The 22,094-nt window shown below is 44.8% G+C and overlaps 1 protein-coding gene across 2 annotated transcripts in view; it reads left to right on the top strand.

Annotated features, from left to right (window-relative positions):
- LOC138667060 (oocyte zinc finger protein XlCOF7.1-like) overlaps window positions 1-22,094 on the top strand; it is a 69,049-nt gene that overhangs the window by 31,219 nt on the left and 15,736 nt on the right. For both annotated transcript variants that reach the window (XM_069755307.1, XM_069755308.1), the window contains exons 5-9: window positions 16,346-16,499; window positions 17,140-17,331; window positions 17,415-17,541; window positions 17,626-17,708; window positions 17,794-17,896. In XM_069755307.1, coding sequence (XP_069611408.1) covers window positions 16,346-16,499; window positions 17,140-17,331; window positions 17,415-17,541; window positions 17,626-17,708; window positions 17,794-17,896 — 659 coding nt within the window. The remainder of the gene's footprint in view (window positions 1-16,345; window positions 16,500-17,139; window positions 17,332-17,414; window positions 17,542-17,625; window positions 17,709-17,793; window positions 17,897-22,094) is intronic.

Below are 22,094 nucleotides of genomic sequence, written 5' to 3'. Positions count from 1 at the left end.
TGACCTGGCCGTTTTTTGCAATTCTGACCAGTGTCCCTTTATGAGGTAATAACTCAGGAACGCTTCAACGGATCCTAGCGGTTCTGAGATTGTTTTTTCGTGACATATTGGGCTTCATGTTAGTGGTAAATTTAGGTCAATAAATTCTGCGTTTATTTGTGATAAAAACGGAAATTTGGCGAAAATTTTGAAAATTTCGCAATTTTCACATTTTGAATTTTTATTCTGTTAAACCAGAGAGTTATGTGACACAAAATAGTTAATAAATAACATTTCCCACATGTCTACTTTACACCAGCACAATTTTGGAAACAAAATTTTTTTTTGCTAGGAAGTTATAAGAGTTAAAATTTGACCAGCGATTTCTCATTTTTACAACGAAATTTACAAAACCATTTTTTTTAGGGACCACCTCACATTTGAAGTCAGTTTGAGGGGTCTATATGGCTGAAAATACCCAAAAGTGACACCATTCTAAAAAATGCACCCCTCAAGGTGCTCAAAACCACATTCAAGAAGTTTTTTAACCCTTCAGGTGCTTCACAGCAGCAGAAGCAACATGGAAGGAAAAAATGAACATTTAACTTTTTAGTCACAAAAATTATCTTTTAGCAACATTTTTTTTATTTTCCCAATGGTACAAGGAGAAACTGAACCACGAAAGTTGTTGTCCAATTTGTCCTGAGTACGCTGATACCTCATATGTGGGGGTAAACCACTGTTTGGGCGCACGGCAGGGCTTGGAAGGGAAGGAGCGCCATTTGACTTTTTGAATGAAAAATTGGCTCCACTCTTTAGCGGACACCATGTCACGTTTGGAGAGCCCCCGTGTGCCTAAAAATTGGAGCTCCCCCACACGTGACCCCATTTTGGAAACTAGACGCCCCAAGGAACTTATCTAGATGCATAGTGAGAACTTTGAACCCCCGGGGGCTTCACAAATTGATCCGTAAAAATGAAAAAGTACTTTTTTTTCACAAAAAAATTCTTTTAGCCTCAATTTTTTTCATTTTCACATGGGCAACAGGATAAAATGGATCCTAAAATTTGTTGGGCAATTTCTCATGAGTACACCGATACCTCACATGTGGGGGTAAACCACTGTTTGGGCACATGGTAAGGTTCGGAAGGGAAGGAGCGCCATTTGACTTTTTGAATGAAAAATTATCTCCATCGTTAGCGGACACCATGTCGTGTTTGGAGAGCCCCCGTGTGCCTAAACATTGGAGCTCCCCCACAAATGACCCCATTTTGGAAACTAGACCCCCCAAGGAACTTATCTAGATGCATATTGAGCACTTTAAACCCTCAGGTGCTTCACAAATTGATCTGTAAAAATGAAAAAGTACTTTTTTTTTCACAAAAAAATTCTTTTCGCCTCAGTTTTTCATTTTCACATGGGCAATAGGATAAAATGAATCCTAAAATTTGTTGGGCAATTTCTCCCGAGTACGCCGATACCTCATATGTGGGGGTAAACCACTGTTTGGGCACACGGCAGGGCTCGGAAGGGAAGGCGCGCCATTTGACTTTTTGAATGGAAAATTAGCTCCAATTGTTAGCGGACACCATGTCGCGTTTAGAGAGCCCCTGTGTGCCTATGCATTGGAGCTCCCCCACAAGTGACCCCATTTTGGAAACTAGACCCCCCAAGGAACTTATCTAGATGCATATTGAGCACTTTAAACCCCCAGGTGCTTCACAGAAGTTTATAATGCAGAGCCATGAAAATAAAAAATAATTTTTCTTTCCTCAAAAATGATTTTTAGCCTGGAATTTCCTATTTTGCCAAGGGTAATAGGAGAAATTGGACCGCAAATGTTGTTGTCCAGTTTGTCCTGAGTACGCTGATACCCCATATGTGGGGGTAAACCACTGTTTGGGCGCACGGCAGGGCTCGGAAGGGAAGGCACGCCAATTGGCTTTTTAAATGGAAAATTAGCTCCAATCATTAGCGGACACCATGTCACGTTTGGAGAGCCCCTGTGTGCCTAAACATTGGAGATCCCCCACATATGACCCCATTTTGGAAACTAGACCCCCAAAGGAACTAATCTAGATGTGTGGTGAGGACTTTGAACTTCCAAGTGCTTCACAGAAGTTTATAACGCAGAGCCATGAAAATAAACTAAAAATTTTATTTTCTCTAAAATGATTTTTTAGCCTGCAATTTATTATTTTCCCAAGGGTAAAAGGAGAAATTTGACCCCAAAAGTTGTTGTACAGTTTCTCCTGAGTACGCTGATACCCCATATGTGGGGGTAAACCACAGTTTGGGCACATGTCGGGGCTCGGAAGTCAAGTAGTGACGTTTTGAAATGCAGACTTTGATGGAATGCTCTGCGGGCGTTACGTTGCGTTTGCAGAGCCCCTGATGTGGCTAAACAGTAGAAACCCCCCACAAGTGACCCCATTTTAGAAACTAGACCCCGAAAGGAACTTATCTAGATGTGAGGTGAGCACTTTGAACCCCCAAGTGCTTCACAGAAGTTTATAACACAGAGCAGTGAAAATAATAAATACGTTTTCTTTCCTCAAAAATAATTTTTTAGCCCAGAATTTTTTATTTTCCCAAGGGTTACAGGAGAAATTGGACCCCAAAAGTTGTTGTCCAGTTTGTCCTGAGTACGCTGATACCCCATATGTGGGGGTAAACCACTGTTTGGGCACATGTCGGGGCTCGGAAGTCAAGTAGTGACGTTTTGAAATGCAGACTTTGATGGAATGGTCTGCGGGCGTCACTTTGCGTTTGCAGAGCCCCTGGTGTGCCTAAACAGTAGAAACCCCCCACAAGTGACCCCATTTTGGAAACTAGACCCCCCAAGGAACTTATCTAGATATGTGGTGAGCACTTTGAACCCCCAAGTGCTTCACAGACGTTTACAACGCAGAGCCGTGAAAATAAAAAATCATTTTTCTTTCCTCAAAAATGATATTTTAGCAAGCAATTTTTTATTTTCTCAAGGGTAACAGGAGAAATTGGACCCCAGTAATTGTTGCCCAGTTTGTCCTGAGTACGCTGATACCCCATATGTGGGGGTAAACCACTGTTTGGGCACATGTCGGGGCTCGGAAGTCAAGTAGTGACGTTTTGAAATGCAGACTTTGATGGAATGGTCTGCGGGCGTCACGTTGCGTTTGCAGAGCCCCTGGTGTGCCTAAACAGTAGAAACCCCCCACAAGTGACCCCATTTTGGAAACTAGACCCCCCAAGGAACTTATCTAGATATGTGGTGAGCACTTTGAACCCCCAAGTGCTTCACAGACGTTTACAACGCAGAGCCGTGAAAATAAAAAATAATTTTACTTTCCTCAAAAATGATGTTTTAGCAAGCAATTTTTTATTTTCTCAAGGGTAACAGGAGAAATTGGACCCCAGTAATTGTTGCCCAGTTTGTCCTGAGTACACTGATACCCTATATGTGGGGGTAAACCACTGTTTGGGCACACGTCGGGGCTCGGAAGGGAAGGAGCACCATTTGACTTTTTGAATAAAAGATTGGCTGGAATCAATGGTGGCGCCATGTTGCGTTTGGAGACCCCCTGATGTGCCTAAACAGTGGAAACCCCTCAATTCTAACGCCAACACACCCCTAACCCTTATCCCAACTGTAGCCGTAACCCTAACCACAACCCTAACCGCAACACACCCCTAACCACAACCCTAACCCCAACACACCCCTAACCCTAACCACAACCCTAATTCCAACCCAACCCTAACCCTAAGGCTATGTACCCACGTTGCGGATTCGTGTGAGATTTTTCCGCACCATTTTTGAAAAATCCGCGGGTAAAAGGCACTGCGTTTTACCTGCGGATTTCACCTGCGGATTCCTATTGAGGAATAGGTGTAAAACGCTGCGGAATCCGCACAAAGAATTGACATGCTGCGGAAAATACAACGCAGCGTTTCCGTGCGGTATTTTCCGCACCATGAGCACAGCGGATTTGGTTTTCCATAGGTTTACATGGTACTGTAAACCTGATGGAACACTGCTGCGGATCCGCAGCGGCCAATCCGCTGCGGATCCGCAGCCAAATCCGCACCGTGTGCACATAGCCTAATTCTAAAGGTATGTGCACACGCTTCGGATAACGCTGCGGATCCGCAGCAGTTTCCCATGAGTTTACATTTCAATGTAAACCTATGGGAAACAAAAATCGCTGTACACATGCTGCGGAAAAACTGCACGGAAACGCAGCGGTTTACATTCCGCAGCATGTCACTTCTTTCTGCGGATTCCACAGCGGTTTTACAACTGCTCCAATAGAAAATCGCAGTTGTAAAACCGCAGTGAAATGCGCAGAAAAACCGCAGTAAATCTGCCATAAATCCGCAGCGGTTTAGCACTGCGGATTTATCAAATCCGCTGCGGAAAAATCCGCAGAGGACCAGAATACGTGTGCACATACCGAAACCCTAACCCTAACCCTAACCCTACCCCTAACCCTACCCCTACCCCTAACCCTAACCCTAACCCTAGTTCTAACTCCAACCTTAGTGAAAAAAAAAAAAAATTCTTTATTTTATTATTGTCCCTATCTATGGGGGACAAATGGGGGGGGTCATTTACTGTTTTTTTTATTTTGACCACTGTGATAGATTATATCACAGTGATCAAAATTCACATTGGAACGAATCTGCCGGCCGGCAGATTCGGCGGGCGCACTGCGCATGCGCCCGCCATTTTGGAACATGGCGGCGCTCGGGGAAGAAGACGGACGGACCCCGCCAGGATCGGTAAGTATAAGGGGGGGAGATCAGGGCACAGGGGGGGGGAGATCAGGGCACGGGGGGGCGTCGGAGCACGGGGGGGGAGGGATCGGAGCATGGGGGAGAGTGATCGGTGTGCGGGCGGGTGGATCGGTGTGCAGGGGGGGTGGATCGGTGTGCAGGGGGGGTGGTTCGGAGCACGGGGGGGGGATCGGAGTGCGGGGGGGTTTGATTGGAGCACGGGGGGAGCGGACAGGAGGACGGGGGAGCGGAGCACAGGACGGAGGGGAGCGGGCCACAGATCGGGGGGCTGGGGGGGCGATCGGTGGGGTGGGGTGGGGGCACATTAGTATTTCCAGCCATGGCCGATGATATTGCAGCATCGGCCATGGCTGGATTGTAATATTTCACCATTTTTTTAGGTGAAATATTACAAATCGCTCTGATTGGCAGTTTCACTTTCAACAGCCAATCAGAGCGATCGTAGCCACGAGGGGGTGAAGCCACCCCCCCTGGGCTAAACTACCACTCCCCCTGTCCCTGCAGATCGGGTGAAATGGGAGTTAACCCTTTCACCCGGCCTGCAGGGACGTGATCTTTCTGTGACACAGCATATGCGTCACAGGTCGGATTGGCACCGACTTTCATGACGCATACGCTGTGTCACAGGTCGGGAAGGGGTTAACAGAAATAAACACTTGAAATAGATCACTCTGTTTGTAATGACTAAATAATGAGATTCACTTTTGTATTGAAGAACTGAAATAAAATTAACCTTTTGATGATATTCTAATTTTGTGAGAAGCAACGGTCTTGTGGAATGATGCACTACCTTGCCGATGTATGTTAAATGCCACTGTCACAAATTGACAGTGGCACGTGACAGGTTAAGTCGTGGGCAGAGCTCAACTCTACCCGCAGCTGTTAAATGCACTGTTGCTGGCTACACCAGGCATCATCTGCTAGGAAAGATCAAAGTCGGGGAGTTGGCCTATGATGTACCATAAGTCATGTCATTAAAGGGAAGGTGCCACCAGTTTTCTCGTATTTTGTTTTTTTGTGAAATTAAGCTTAAAATAGTAATTAAAATGTATTAATGCAATGTTTGCACTGTTTGCAAACATTTCTATATGAAAAATATTATATATTTTTCTACAAATATACATATTTACCACTAGGGGGAGCATTTTCCGTTTTAGACCTCAAGCAGCTATAGTAAGATTTAGCAGCTCTGCCCCAGGGATATTAGACCACCCAAAAGGGGAGGGAAATGGTGATGTCAGCAGTTACTGCCCCAACAGTAAGAATGAAGAGCAGCATCACAGGGCAGAGCCATTTTGTGTGTGACTGTCCTGTGACCTGCTGTCACCAGCAGTTACTGCATCAGAGGAGCAGAACACAGTGGGCTCAGCAGCATCTGGACCCAAGAAGAGTGAAGACATGTGGTGTGCATGGAGCAGCATTAGGAGCTGTCTGGGAGCTCCAGCTCTGCAGTGAATAGCCAGGCATTATGGAGGGAGGGGAGAGATGCATTGTATGGCTAAGGCCGGGGTCACACTAGACCGTAATACGGACGAGTGCAATGCGATAAAAAATCGCATAGCGCTCGTCCCAATGTTAATCTATGGGGCAGCTCCCATCATCCGATATTTTCTCGGCCGTATTCAGGATCCGAGTGAAATCGCAGCATGCTGCGATTGTCAGCGTTTCTCGGCCGAGAATCGCCAATGAAAGTCTATGGGGGCGAGAAAAAATAGCACAGCACACGGACCATCAGTGTGACTTGCGAGAAATTCTCAGGCATTGGGCAGGTGACAGGAAAGGCTCAGCCATTATTTGCTCATTTTGCAAGTGTTTGAGAAAATCTCACCATACGGATGTCGCACGGATCATTGGATGCGAGAAAATCGCATCCTCGCACTGCACACGGATCACTGTTTTGGTAACATTTGTGCGATTCTCGTCCGTCAAAAACGGACCGTTTTTTTATACGTTGTGTGTGTCCCCGGCCTAAGAGTGACTGATGGGAGAGAAAGAGGCGTGAAGTATGATGAGTGAGACACATATGGAGTGTGATGGGGAGATACACCTTGAGGCTGTGTGCACACGTTCAGGATTTTTCGCATTTTTTTGCGTTTGTTCGCTATAAAAATGTGATAAAAACAATTTAAAAATGCATACATCATTTATAATGCATTCCGCATTTTTTGTGCATATGTTGCGTTTTTTCTGGGGGAAAAACGCATCGCAGTAAAAAACGCAACATGTTCTGCGCATGTCGTGTCTCCTCCTTTGATGTGGGCTCCGGCGGTGAGCCCACATCAAAGTCACGACATGTCGGCTGTTTTGTACAGCTGACGTGCGCGCAATAGCGGCAGGTGAAATCGCGATTCACCCGCCGCTATTAACCTGTTAAATGCCGCTGTCAAATGCTGACAGCGACATTTAACTACCGCTTCCAGCCGCGCGGCCAGAAATGAGCGCATCGTCCATCCCCGTCACATGATCAGGGGTTGGCGATGCGTCAGGATGGTAACCATAGAGGTCCTTGAGACCTCTATAGTTACTGATGCCGGCCTGCTGTGAGCGCCACCCTGTGGTCGGCACTCATAGCAAGCCTGTAATTCAGCTACGGAGCAGCAATCTGATGATCGCTGCTATGTAGCTGAGCCGATCGAGTTGTGCCAGCTTCTAGTTTCCCATGGAGGCTATTGATGCATGGCAAATGTAAAAAAAAATGTTTTTAAAAATATGAAAAAAAAAAAAAAAATTAAAGTTTAAATCACCCCTCTTTTGCCCCATCAAAAATAAAACAATAAAAAAATCAAACCTACACATATTTAGTATCGCCGCGTTCAGAATCGCCCAATCTGTCAATAAAAAAAAACATGACTGACATGTGCCCGCAATAGCGGCGGGTGAGATCGCGATTCAACCGTTCCTCTGTATGTGTTTTCCGTCCGGCGGAAACAGCTGTTTTGACGGATCCTGCAAAAAACGGATGAAACGTGTGGCCATCCGGCGCTAATACAACTCAATGAGAAAATAACGGATACGGCGAAAAAAAAACTGATCTGGCAGAAAAAAAAGTAAATTGTGGAAAAAAAACGGATCTGGCGTGAAAAAACGGATTAGGCGGGAAAAAAAGGATCCGATGGAAAAAAAACTGATCTGGCAGAAAAAAAAGGAACTTGTGGAAAAAAACGGATAAGGCGGAAAAAAACGGATAAGGCGGAAAAAAATGGATCTGGCGGGAAAAAACGGATCCGGCAAAAAAAAACTGATCTGGCAGAAAAAAAAGGAACTTGTGGAAAAAAACGGATCCGGCGGAAAAAAAAAGGATCAGGCGGGAAAAAAAGGATCCGATGGAAAAAAAACTGATCTGGCAGAGAAAAAAGAAAATTGTGGAAAAAAACGGATCTAGCAGGAAAAAAAAGGATCCGATGGAAAAAAAACTGATCTGACAGAAAAAAAAAGGAAATTGTGGAAAAAAACGGATCAGGCGGGAAAAAAAGGATCCGGCAGGAAAAAATGGATCCGGCGGGAAAAAACGGATCCGGCGGGAAAAAATGGATCCGGTGGGAAAAACGGATCTGGCGGAAAAAAACAGATTCTGCAAATGTGCTCGCAGGATGCGTTTTTTTCCCCATAAACTTGTATTAGCGACAGATCGTGACGGATGGCCACACGTCGCGTGGTCGCGTCCGTCGTGCAATGGATCCGTCGTGTTTTGGCGGACCGTCGGCACGAAAAAACGTTCAAGTGAACTTTTTTTGTCCAGCGCGTCCGCCATTTTCTACCGCGCATGCGCTGCCAAAACTCCGCCCCCTCCTTCCAGACTTCAGAATGGGCAGTGGATGTGTTGAAAAACTGCATCCGCTGCCCACGTTGGGCACAAATTTCACAACGTGCGTCGTTACGTCGGCCCGACGCATAGCGACGGACTCGTACCGACTCAAGTGTGAAAGAGGCCTTTATGAGGGTTGAATTTAAAAAAAAAACAAAAAAAACCGCGTGGGCGCCCGTGCAATTTTCTGCGCCAGAGGGGGAAAGCCAACGGCCGGGGGCCAATATCTGTAGCCTGCTATGAATATCAGCCCGCAGCTGTCTGTATAGCCTTTACTGGCTATTAAAATAAAATTGTGGGGTCCCCCTATATTTTATAGCCAGAAAGGCTACGCAGACAGCTGCGGGCTGATAGTCATAGCCTAGAGAGGGGCCATGGATATTGCCCCCCCCCCCCCCCCCTCAGGCTACAAATACCAGCCCGCAGCCGCCCCAGAAATGGCGCCAATTCCGGCACTTAGCCCCTCTCCCCTCTCTTCCCACTCCCGTGTAGCGGTGGGATATGGGGTAATGAAGGGTTAATGTCACCTTGCTATTGTAAGGTGACATTAAGCTGGGTTAATAACGGAGAGGCGTCAATAAGACGCCTATCCGTTATTAATCCAATAGTAAGAAAGGGTTAAAAAAAACACGCACACATTAGGAAAAAAGTATTTTAATATTCTTCATTTCACCATACTTACCATACTTCAGCGCCTGCAAAAAACGTAAAATAATAAACTGTATACTACCTATCCGCCGTAGTCCAATTAATATCGAGTGTCCCACGACGATCTCCCCTATAGAACAGTGACATCGGGTGATGTCACTACTCTATAGGACCCTCAGTGACACACAGACAGGAGACAATGGCTCCTGCAGTGCATCACTGAGAGGTTACCCTAGGACAAAGGCTCACTTTATGGCAATTGCTGCCTGGGAAAATTTCTCATACAGCAATGCCAAAAGTGAGACTAGGGACTTTTTTTTTTACAGTGGCGGAGGAATACAGTGGTGGAAGGATACCTTCCTGCTGTCATTGTGTTCCTGGGGCCCCTAGAGAGCAGTCGCATTATCTGATGCTGCTGCTCTCCACGGGAGATCGTCGTGGGACACTCGTGGATTTCTGCGGACAGGGAGTATATTGGTTGTTTGTTTTTTTAATATTTTTTTTACAGATGACACTGGCTTCGGGTAACAAAGTGACAAGTAATGGTGAGTATGAAATCTATGTTTAATGTACTGTATGTCTATATGTATGTAATGTATGAATGTAGCATGTATGTAGCATGTATGTGTGGAGTATTTTTTTTTTTCTCATTCAACACATTAGCCGGATGATGGGACTATTACTGTCCCATAATTGGCTAATGTGTCAATCACTGTCATTGTAGCAGGCATCGTCCGATGGGACGTGTAGTCCCATCGGACGATGCTTGCATACACGCATAGAGACCCCCCCACGCCGCACAGAGATCCCCCACGCCGCACAGAGATCCCCCACGCCGCACAGAGACCCCCCCACGCCGCACAGAGACCCCCCCACGCCGCACAGAGACCCCCCCACGCTGCACAGAGACCCCCCACGCCGAACGAGACCTCCCCACGCCGCACAGAGACCCCCCCACACCGCACAGAGACCCCCCCCCCACGCCGCACAGAGACCCCCCCCCACGCCGCACAGAGACCCCCCCCACGCCGCAGAGACCCCCCACGCCGCACAGAGACCCCCCACGCCGCACAGAGAGGGAGAGTGACACGGGGAGAGTGCAGTTTACCGGAGATCACTGGGACTCTGTGCAAGTGGGGAGGTGGAGACAGAGCAGGGGGAAGCACACAGGGCAGAGTGTGAGAGCAGAGGATGTCTGCCCAGAACCTGCAGTGCCTGGAGTACAGAGGAGAAGTGAGGGCTTCGTCTCCTGCGATAGAGAGTAAGTGGAGCTCGGCAGATAGCACAGGGCTCTAATAAAATGGCAGCTAGTCACACCTACAGCAGTGAGTTGTGCAGCCCACAGAGGCGTGCCCAGCTCACTGCTAATGCTGCTGCAATGTTACAGATAGGGTCCGAGCCGGTCTATTATCTCCTATGTCCATGGGGTGCCGTAATCTGACACTGATAGTGACGTACTACTGCTGCAAAACAAAGATGTCAGCCCCCACTGCATTCTTTCTACTCATATAACACACGAAATCTGTTTTACATGCATTCAAATCTGGGTTATAACAGCATGTTATGCTACATTACATTGATTAATTAATGATCTACAAACGCGGTACCTTCCCTTTAAGGGTTTAATGACCACCGTAGACAAAAGACAGGTTTTGGAGATAGGAGAGGACACATTAGGGGAATATATCTGAAACATAATAAGAAATGGAGGATTAGAAACCTTTATACATTTGGTGGTGTAGGTGGAGTTATACAGAGCTCAGCATTCAGAGAACTGCCAGATCGGCAGCAGAGAAACCGATTTTATCAAAACAACCGCAAGCAGCCAAGTAAGTGACACAATGCTGCAGTTGTGGTCTCCGCTCATCATGCTGCTATAATATCGCGTAGAGAAAATCCTGGTGACAGATTCCCTTTAACAGATAAATTCCACTGAATATTTATCATGGTGAGATGCAGGGAGAGGGACGAAGGAGCTTACCACGCTGAGAATGTGTAGCTGGAAATTTGGCTCGGAGGTCCTCCTGAGGGTGTAGTTTCCATTGGTGATCACAGGAAGGTAGACGAAAAAATGGAGAAAGATTCTGGCACAACCATACAGGGATAAAAACGGATTCTTTATTCAAACGTAGTTAAAACATTAAAAAGCGAGGCCTCGTACCTTACCCGTTTCAGGTGTATACACAACCTTAGTCATAGGCTAACTGAGGCATAAGGGTAACAATCCAACATATATAAATTGGATTAGGGGTGTGTTGGGGTTAGGGTTGGAGTTAGAATTGGGGGGTTATGCTGTTTAGGTACATAAGGGGGGGTCTCCAGACGCGACATGGCGCCACCATTGATTCCAACCAATTTTGCATTCAAAAAGTCAAACTGTGCTCCCTCCCTTCTGAGCCCTGCCATGAGCACAAACAGTGGCTTTCCCCCCACATACGGGGTATCTGTGTACTCAGGAGAAATTGCACAACAAATTTTATGGTCCGTTTTCTGCTGATACCCTTGTGAAAGTAAAAAAATTTGTTCCAAAATAATTTTTTTGTGAAAAAGTAAAATGTTCATTTTTTCCTTCCACATTGCATTAGTTCTCGTGAAGCACCTGAAGGGTTAATTAACGTCTTGAATGAGATTTTGTACACCTTGAGGGGTGCAGTTTTTTTGAATGGTGTCACTTTTGGGTATTTTCTGTTATATTGACCCCCCTAAACTCACTTCAAATGTGAGGTGGTCCCTAAAAAATGGTTTTGTAAATTTTGGTGGAAAAATAAGAAATCGCAGGTTAACTTTTAACCCTTATAACGTCCTAACAAAAGCAAATGATGTTTCCATAATTGTGCTTATGTAAAGCTGACATGTGGGAAATGTCACAAAAATACAGTCTCAGAATCAGTGGGATACGTTAAAGTGTTCCAGGGCTATAACCTCATAAAGTGACAGTGGTCAGAATTGTACAAATTGGCCCGGTCATTAAGTACCAAATTGGGTCTGTCACTAAGGGGCTAAAAAGGGGGTACTGGTGGCTAATGTATTACAAGTAAGTGTGATGTTACAGGAATTAGAATTGAAGTATGATGTGAATTCAGATTAAGTGGAGGCATCACCTTTCCAGGCTAGAAGGACGTCATCCACATAACGAGCATGCCATACCAGGTGTGGAATGAAAGGGTTATGTAAGGGTTAAGATGTAAATTTCCTCCCACCAGGCCATATAGAGTATTGCCAAAGAAGGAGAAAATTTAAACCCCATTGGGGTTCCAAGTGTCTGTAGAAAATTTTTTGATTGGAACATGAAATAGTTACAGTGGGGAAAAAAGTAGTCAACCACCAAATGTGCAGGTTCTCCCACTTAAAAAGATGAGAGGCCTATAATTGACATCATGGGTAGACCACAACTATGAGAGTCAAAATGAGAAAACAAATCCAGAAAATCACCTTGCCTGATTTGGCAAGATTTATTTTGCAAATTATGGTGGAAAATAAGTATTTGGTCATTAACAATAGTTTGTCTCAATATTTTGTTATATATCCTGTTTTGGCAATGATAGAGGTCAAACATTTTCTGTAATGAGTGAAAAGACGTGGGCACTGCTACTCAGGTGCTCGGGTAGGTTCCCAAACCGTGTGCATATAGATAAAAAGAACCCGGCACTCAACTTTAAGTCAAACTTGTGATTTTTATTTTGTAGTACGTAAAACGTTTCGGCCTGGTCTGGCCTTCGTCAGTTACTACAGTGTTATAAAGAAAATAAATAGTGAGTACATACATGGCTACAGCTGTACATACATCAGAGAATACATGCGGTGTATGATACATCAACAAACAAAAAAACGGAATAAACAGAAGAACAAAAAACAGAAGTATATACAGAGTATCCTATGGTCCTGGTATGATAATCTTAGAAATCCACCATAAGAGGAATCAACTAGTATATCCCGGCCCTCCCTAGTGGTGAAAAAATGTGAGAAACAGGGTGCTACTATGCGTACCGTACTGAGAGGTGTCTGGATAAATGGAGGAGTGCTTCTATGAGCGTAATGAGCTCCAGGGAGATCCCTGGGGAGGGAGAAAGGGAGAATAAGCCCATAATAGGAGCTACCATCAATATGCTGAAGTGGGACAGTGACAGTGTTATGTGCGGTCACTGTCACTGTCCCACTTCAGCATATTGATGGTAGCTCCTATTATGGGCTTATTCTCCCTTTCTCCCTCCCCAGGGATCTCCCTGGAGCTCATTACGCTCATAGAAGCACTCCTCCATTTATCCAGACACCTCTCAGTACGGTACGCATAGTAGCACCCTGTTTCTCACATTTTTTCACCACTAGGGAGGGCCGGGATATACTAGTTGATTCCTCTTATGGTGGATTTCTAAGATTATCATACCAGGACCATAGGATACTCTGTATATACTTCTGTTTTTTGTTCTTCTGTTTATTCCGTTTTTTTTGTTTGTTGATGTATCATACACCGCATGTATTCTCTGATGTATGTACAGCTGTAGCCATGTATGTACTCACTATTTATTTTCTTTATAACACTGTAGTAACTGACGAAGGCCAGACCAGGCCGAAACGTTTTACGTACTACAAAATAAAAATCACAAGTTTGACTTAAAGTTGAGTGCCGGGTTCTTTTTATCTATAAACATTTTCTGTAAGTCTTCACAAGGTTGGCAGACAATGTTGTTGGTATGTTGGCCCATTCCTTCATGCAGATCTCCTCTAGAGCAGTGATGTTTTGGGCCGGTCGCTGGGCAACACGGACTCCCTCCAAAGGTTTTCTATGGGGTTGAGATTTGGAGACTGGCTGGGCCACTCCAGGACCTTCATATGCTTCTTACAAAACCACTCCTTCGTAGCCCTGGCGGTGTGCTTGGGATCATTATCATGCTGAAAGACCCATACATGTTTCATCTTCAATTCCCTTGCTGGTGGAAGGAAGTTTGCATTCAAAATCTCAAGATGCATGGCCCCATTTATTCTTTCATGTACATGGATCAGTTTTCTTGGTCCCTTTGCAAAGAAACAGCCTCAAAGCATGATGTTACCACCTCCATGCTTCACATTAGGTATGGTGTTCTTTGGATGCAACTCGCCATTCTGTCTCCTCCAAACACGACGAGTTGTGTTTCTACCAAACAGTTCTACTTTGGTTTCATCAGACCATATGACATTCTCCCAATACTCTTCTGGATAATCCAAATGCTATGTAGCAAACTTCAGACGGGCCCGCACATGTATTGGCTTAAGCAGGGGGACACATCTGGCACTACAGGATCTGAGTGCCTGGCGGTGTAGGGTGTTACTGATGGTAGCCTTTGTTACAGTGGTCCCAGCTCTATGCAGGTCATTCACTAGGTCCCACCATGTGGTTCTGGGATTTTTGCTCACCGTACTTGTGATCATTTTGACCCCACATTGTGAGATCTTGCGTGGAGCCCCAGATCAAGGGAGATTATCCGTGGTCTTGCATGTCTTCCATTTTCTTATTATTGCTCCCACAGTTGATTTCATCACACCAAACAGCTTGCCTATTGCAGATTCAGTCTTCCCAGCCTGGTGCAGGGCTACAATTTTGTTTCTGGTGTCCTTCAACAGCTCTTTGGTCTTCACCATAGTGGAGTTTGGAGTGTGACTGTTTGAGGTTGTGGACAGGTGTCTTTTATACTGATAACAAGTTTAAACAGGTGCCATTACTACAGGTAATGAGAGGAGGACAGAGGAGACTCTTAAGAAGTTACAGGTCTGCGAGAGCCAGAAATCTTGCATGTTTTTAGGTGACCAAAAACTTATTTTCCACCATAATTTGCAAAATAAATCTTGCCAAATCAGATAAGGTGATTTTCTGGGTTTGTTTTCTCATTTTGACTCTCATAGTTGTGGTCTACCTATGATGTCACTTACAGACCTCTCTCATATTTTTAAGTGGGAGAACCTGCATAATTGGTGGCTGACTAAATACTTTTTTCCACACTGTATGTTTCAAAAGGTAATCAAGTGACAGGAGATTAAACCTTTTCAAAGGCAGTGCACATTGTTTGCACGGTCACCCATGCATTTGTGGTTTGTGACTTGGATCTGGGAATGATTTTGTTATCAATTTTTGTTACTTTTGTTTTTCATTCATTTGTTTTTCTGAAGTTTTTCCATGTTTCCTGCGATGTATATGTTTTATGTTCCAGCTTCCACTTAAGGCTAGGTTCACATTGCGTTAGTGGGTGTCCGCTAACGGACTCCGTTACATGGCGAAATTGTTGCAATTAACGCAATGTAACGGATCCGTTAGCACACCCATTGACTGCAATGTGCTAACGGATCGTAACGCATCGCTAAATGTATGCCTTTTGTGGCATGCGTCTGCGATGTGCCGTTAGTCTCGGACAGACCTCGATCGCTGCTTGCAGCGTTCAGGGTCCGTTCCTCGCTAGCGCAGATCGGCCATCTGTGCTAGCGGGAATGCCGAACGCAATCCCTTTTTGGACATTGCGTTAGCGCAATTTGTTGGCATATCCGCTAAACGGATTGCACTAACGCAATGTGAACCTAGCCTAATGTTTTCCGGTGCCAGGTCTCATCATAGTGCAGCCTCCATTTTTTCATACAAGTCTGCAGGTTTTTTTTAATGTCTTTATGTTCTGGCCATCATATGTGTACTTCATTGCATGCATTGAGTTTATTCTGTTACCATCATGTGTGTTCCTCTCTCCTCTCCAGCCACAGGTTCCAACTTATGGGCATTGACTTTGTTCTAACCTATTGTAATTGTCCTTTTGTTTAGACAATGTATATATGTTGGATCGTTACACTTATGCCTCAGTTAGCCTATGACTAAGGGTGTGTCAGGTACATGGCCTCGCCTTTTAATGTTTTAACTACTTTTGCATAAAGAATCCATTCTATCCCTGGATGGTTGTGCATGCATCTGCCTTGCTGTCATTACCTACATTTGCGTTTTCTTAGATTGCTTGCCTTGCTGGAATGTGTTTATGCTCCTCCTAAGTGACAATGCGTTATTCTTTTACAAACTGCTCTGTTTACCTTGCTGGAAAACTAATTTTGAATGAATGAGTACATATTTGTGAGATGATGCAAATTGGGGCATAAATAACTATAAAGCTGTACGTTTTTATTTTCAGCACGGGATTTTCCCAGATGAAGCCTTTGCAAACACTACATGATAACACAACAGTCTATTCCATTAAAAAGTCTCTGGCGGAGGAAACAATGATCAAGGTTTCAAAGAAGATGTTAAACCTCACCCTGGAGGTCCTTTTCCTGCTTAGTGGGCAGGTGAGGTATTCCCGGCATCAGTTCACAATTCGTCATATAGAGCTGTGAAAGGATTATTCTCCTGTTCTGAAATTGGTATAATTAGGCAGCATAAAAATAGGCAAATTGGCAATTGACTTGCCTTTTTCTACCTGCTTTCATTCTTCTGCACTGTGAGAGCTTTTTTCTTACATGTTGAACTGCTTGTTGACTAGGAGATTGAGCACTGTAGCCTTACCAAGTATGCGCAGTAGTTATATTCTAGGCTAAGTTAACTCATGAGATCCCAGACACCCCTCAACCTGATTTCTAGAAAGCAGTTAGACAGCTACGCTCTTTCTTCCCCCTTCTTGTCAGCTCCTGAACCAGAGCTACTATCAGTCCTGGAAAATCACAATGTTTTCAGAGCAGTTCTCCTATTCATTGAACAAGTGCAATCAAGCACAAGTAATCAAAGGCCCTGTTTTCTCTATGTGCAAGTATAGTAACAATAGGTTAGACTCTAGAACAAGCCCCCCAGAAACAAGGAAATGAAAGAAGCTGTGGAGCAGTGTGCTGCTGAGGACACATGTTGAAAATAATCCTTTAATAAGACTAGAGAGATGAAGGACTCTGGGACTACATACAGTGATATTACAAAAGGTCTCTCTTCCATGTATAGGATTATACCGTTGTTAATAAGTCATCTGGTGAGCATTTAACACCTAGAGAACATCCTCGTATATCAGGGGGCTATAGCAGTACCCTGAACTCCATCACACAAGCTCCACCTCCCACATTGATGCTTGAGACAAACAATGGGCAGAAGATCCTAAGACTCATCAACAAGATAATTGAGCTTCTGACTGGAGAGGTGAGCACTACTGGGAACGCTGGGATATTATGAAGTAACTCCAAGATAGATATATGAATGGTGACTGTATCACTGTGTGTCAGGTTCCTGTAAGGTGTCAGGATGTCGCTGTCTGTTTCTCCATGGAGGAGTGGGAGTATTTAGAAGGACATAAGGATCAGTACAAAGGAGTCATGATGGGGAGTTATCAGCCTCTTAACTCATTGCTGGGTGAGACTTTTTTTTCATTGTGGCGGAGAGACCTGTGTGGATGGCTGTTTAAATGTATCCTGTTTCATGGTGTGTTTTCAACAGATAGATCAAGAAGTACAGCAGGAATATTTCCCAGACCTCAGAGCTGTTCAGAGGAAAATCAAAATGTAACGAAGGATCCACAGGTAGATAACCCTCACCATGATAATCCTGGAGATATACTGCATGATCTTTAGGTGTTGTTCATTATTGGTTGTGTATTTGAATCAGGATGAAGAAATTGTGGTGAAAGTTGAAAATGTGGAGGATGAAGAGATTATGATTGGAGATCAGCAATGTAAAAATGAGGAAGCCCCTGTTACTATTAATTCAGGTGGGTAATGAACCATATATGTTTAATTATGATTTTGAATTAGACTGAATTGGACTGGAATTGACTGGAAGGTAACAGAATACCAACCACTACAATGTTTCGGTTTCTTTTCTCTTTCACCCCCATACTACTTTCCTTCTTACAATCTCCTGCAATTCCTCCACCTAGTAAGGAACTATTCATTTCTTCCTCCATCCTCCCCAGCCATCTCACCTTCTCCTCAGAACTGTTCCTCCACATACAATCCTTTTTCTCCAGACACCCAAGGCCGCATCATGTCCTATCCTGCTCCCACCTTCTAACGCTCTGTCTGCTACTCCTCATTGCTGGTGACATATCCCGGCCCTCCCCAACTCATCCCCACACTCGTTTCTAACCCCCTGCCACGATCCTCCGCACGTTTTCCCAACCATGAGAACCTCATACCCATTCATCCAGCCCCCACTCCCACGGCCCCCTTACCTGGAGCACTATGGAACGCACGCTCCCTCTGCAACAAACTGCCATTTATCCATGACCTCATAATCACCAACAAACTCCTTCCTTGGCCTCACTGAAACCTGGCTCACCCCCTCTGACTCGGCCTCTCCAGCTGCGCTCTCCTATGGCGGATTCCACCTCTCTCACACCCCTCGCCCCAGCAACAAACGTGGTGGAGGAGTTGGCTTGCTCCTGTCCGACACCTGCTCCTTCACTCCAATCCCTCTACCACCCTCCGCTACTCTTCCCTCGTTTGAGGTGCACTCTGTCCGCATCTATTCCCCCTCCAACCTCCAGCTGGCTGTCATCTACCGCCCCCCAGAACTAGCCATCTCCACCTTTCTCGACCACTTCACCACCTGGCTACTTCATTTCCTCTCTGTCGACATCCCCACTATCATCATGGGTGATTTCAATATCCCCATTGACACTTCCACCTCAGCTGCCTCTAAACTTCTATCACTGACTGCCTCCTTTGGCCTCACTCAATGGTTCTCTGAGGCCACTCACAAAGATGGCCACATGCTGGACCTCATCTTCACCCGCCTCTGCTCCCTTACTCCCTTACTAATCTCATTTTTCCAACAAAATTTACAAAACCATTTTTTTTGAGGGACCACATCAAGTGACCGTGAGGGTTTTATATGACAGAAAATACCCAATGACACCATTCCAAAAACTGCACCCCTAAAGGTGTTCAAAACCACATTCAAGACGTTTATTAAACCTTCAGGTGCTTCGCAGAAATTAATGGAATGTGGAAGGAAAAAATTAACATTTAACTTTTTTTCACCCAAATTTTACTTTAGACCCAAATTTTTTAATTTTTCCAAGGTTAATAGGTACAAATGAACCCCAAAATTTGCTGTGCAGTTACTATATTTATACCCCATATGTGGGGTAAAACCACTGTTTGTGGCATGGCAGAGCTCGGAAGGGAAGGAGCTCCATTTGACTTTTTGAATGTAACATTTGCTGGAATAATTAGTTGATGCCATGTTGCGTTTGGAGAGCCCCTGATGTGCCTAAACAGTAGAAACCCCCCACAAGTGACACTATTTTGGAAACTATACCTTTCAGGGAACATTGGGGCTTACATATATGCCTAATCCTTTTTCCTTCTAGGTTGCCGTGCAGTTTATCTGCTGACTGGTGTATCTTTGGTTTTGCCTGCATTCCATCTTCTGTTGGCTCTACCATTCATTCAAGTCCTCATTTTTCTCATACTCTCTTATGTATATATGTTTCAGCCATTGTTGCCCTTTTCCCCTTGGTGCACGCCTTGTTTGCGTGCTTGTAGTAGGAGCTCTGCATCTTTTGCTCCTCCCCTTGCTTCTTGTGCGGCCGTACAACGCGCCTGCTTTCACTTTCACTTTCCCACACATGCTCTTTTCCCTCCCTACTCACCCGGTCTCTGCGCCTGCGCCTCCTGCCCTGATGGGCACTTTCGTCCGGTCTGCTGGATTACGACACACCGCTCTTGCATTGGTAATTATCGCAGCTATTTAGAGCAGTACTCGTGCTTGGGAGAGCTATCCTCCCTGACGAAGCTGCCTAGCTGCAGCGATACGCGTGGGATTCTCCCACACCGTCTCCTCCATCTCCCACTGACCAGCCAGCATGGGGCTTTTTCTTCCGGTGACCGCGCTGATCCATTTTTTGGATCTCTACTCCTTGTGAGCATACTTTATATATAGTTTGGCCTCATTAGCAACAGGTTGCCACCAGGCTGTGTTTTCACAGCGGGCATACCCAGCTTTTGGCCTGATACCTGCTTCTACTTCATCTTTGCTAGCAATCCCAGTGCTGCTGTATATTGGGCTTTGATTCTGGCTTATATCCAGTTATTACTATATAGCACTGGGTTTGGTGCTGTTGGTCTTTGACAACTCTGGGGACGCCCTGTGTGTTGTCACTTTTTGTGGGAGTATATATACATATGGTTAATGCCAGTTACTTTATTTAGGTTTAAATGTATACCTTATATTGTATTTAACTTTCCGATACTGATATATATTATTACTGTACCAGTATCCATTTTTTGCCTTTCGCTGGTTTAACACCGCATGGGGGAATGGTGTGCTCGTGTTTGATCCTTATGGATCAGGTTTTAATTGGTTTTATATTTTGTATGTCCTTTGCTTCTACACAATAAAGTTGTATCTTATTATATATATATTGTAGGTGTGCACGCATTTATGCAGTGTCTTTCTTCTTTTGTTCAAAACAGAAATGTAACCATAAATTTTGTTATGCAATTTCTCCTGAATACGCCAATACCCCATATGTGGGGGTAAACCACTGTTTGGGCGCACCGCAGAACTTGGAAGTGAAGGAGCGCCGTTTGACTTTTTCAATGCAGAATTGGCTGGAATTGAGATCGGACGCCATGTCGCGTTTGGAGAGCCCCTGATGTACCTAAACAGTAGTAACTCCCCACAAGTGACCCCATTTTGGAAACTAGACCCCTTAAGGAACTTATCTAGATGTGTGGTGAGCACTTTGAACCCCCATGTGCTTCACAGAAGTTTATAACGTTGAGCCGTGAAAATAAAAAATCGCATTTTTTCTACAAAAATGATCTTTTTGCCCCAAATTTTTCTTTTCACAAGGGTAACAGGAGAAATTAGACCACAAAAGTGGTAGTGCAATTTCTCCTGAGTACGTCGATACCCAATATGTGGGGGTAAACCACTGTTTGGGCGCACCGCAGAGCTTGGAAGAGAAGGAGTGCAGTTTTACTTTTTCAATGTAGAATTGTCTGGAATTGAGATCGGACGCCATGTCGCGTTTGGAGAGCCCCTGATGTACCTAAACAGTAGTAACTCCCCACAAGTGACCCCAATTTGGAAACTAGACCCCCCAAGGAACTTATCTAGATGTGTGGTGAGAACTTTGAATGCCCAAGTGCTTCACAGAAGTTTAGAATTCAGAGTCGTGAAAATAAAAAAATATTTTTTTTTCCACAAAAAAGATTTTGTAGCCCCCAAGTTTTTATTTTCACAAGGGTAACAGGAGAAATTGGACCCCAAAAGTTGTTGTCCTATTTATCCCGAGTATGCTGATGCCCCATATGTGGGGGTAAACCACTGTTTGGGCGAAAGGCAGAGCTCAGAAGGGAGGGAGCACCATTTGACTTTTTGAGCGCAAAATTGGCTGTCGTGTTTGGAGACCCCCTGATGTAACTAAACAGTGGAAACCCCCCAATTCTAGCTCCAACCCTAACCCCAACACACCCCTAACCCTAATCCCAACCTGATCCATAATCCTGATCACTAACCCTAACGATAATCACAACCCTTACCCCAAAACAACCCTAATGTCAACCCTAACCATAACCCTAATCAAAACCCTAAATCCAACACACCCCTAATCCTAATCTCAACCCTAACCTCAAACCTAACCCTAATCCCAATACACCCCTAATCACAACCCTAACCTTAACCCTAATCCCAAGCGTAACCCTAATGCCAACGCTAACCCTAATACCAACTCTAATCCTAACCCTACCTACTGTATCCTCACCCATCCCTTGTAGATTGTGAGCCCTCGCGGGCAGGGTCCTCTCTCCTCCTGTACCAGTTGTGACTTGTATTGTTCAAGATTATTGTACTTGTTTTATTATGTATACCCCTCCTCACATGTAAAGCGCCATGGAATAAATGGCGCTATAATAATAAATAATAATAATAATAAAATAATAACTTACATATATATT

The sequence above is a fragment of the Ranitomeya imitator genome, chromosome 2 (assembly GCF_032444005.1).
Source record: "Ranitomeya imitator isolate aRanImi1 chromosome 2, aRanImi1.pri, whole genome shotgun sequence".
In the NCBI taxonomy this organism is placed as follows: Eukaryota; Metazoa; Chordata; class Amphibia; order Anura; family Dendrobatidae; genus Ranitomeya; species Ranitomeya imitator.
This window is presented reverse-complemented; position numbering and strand designations above follow the sequence as displayed.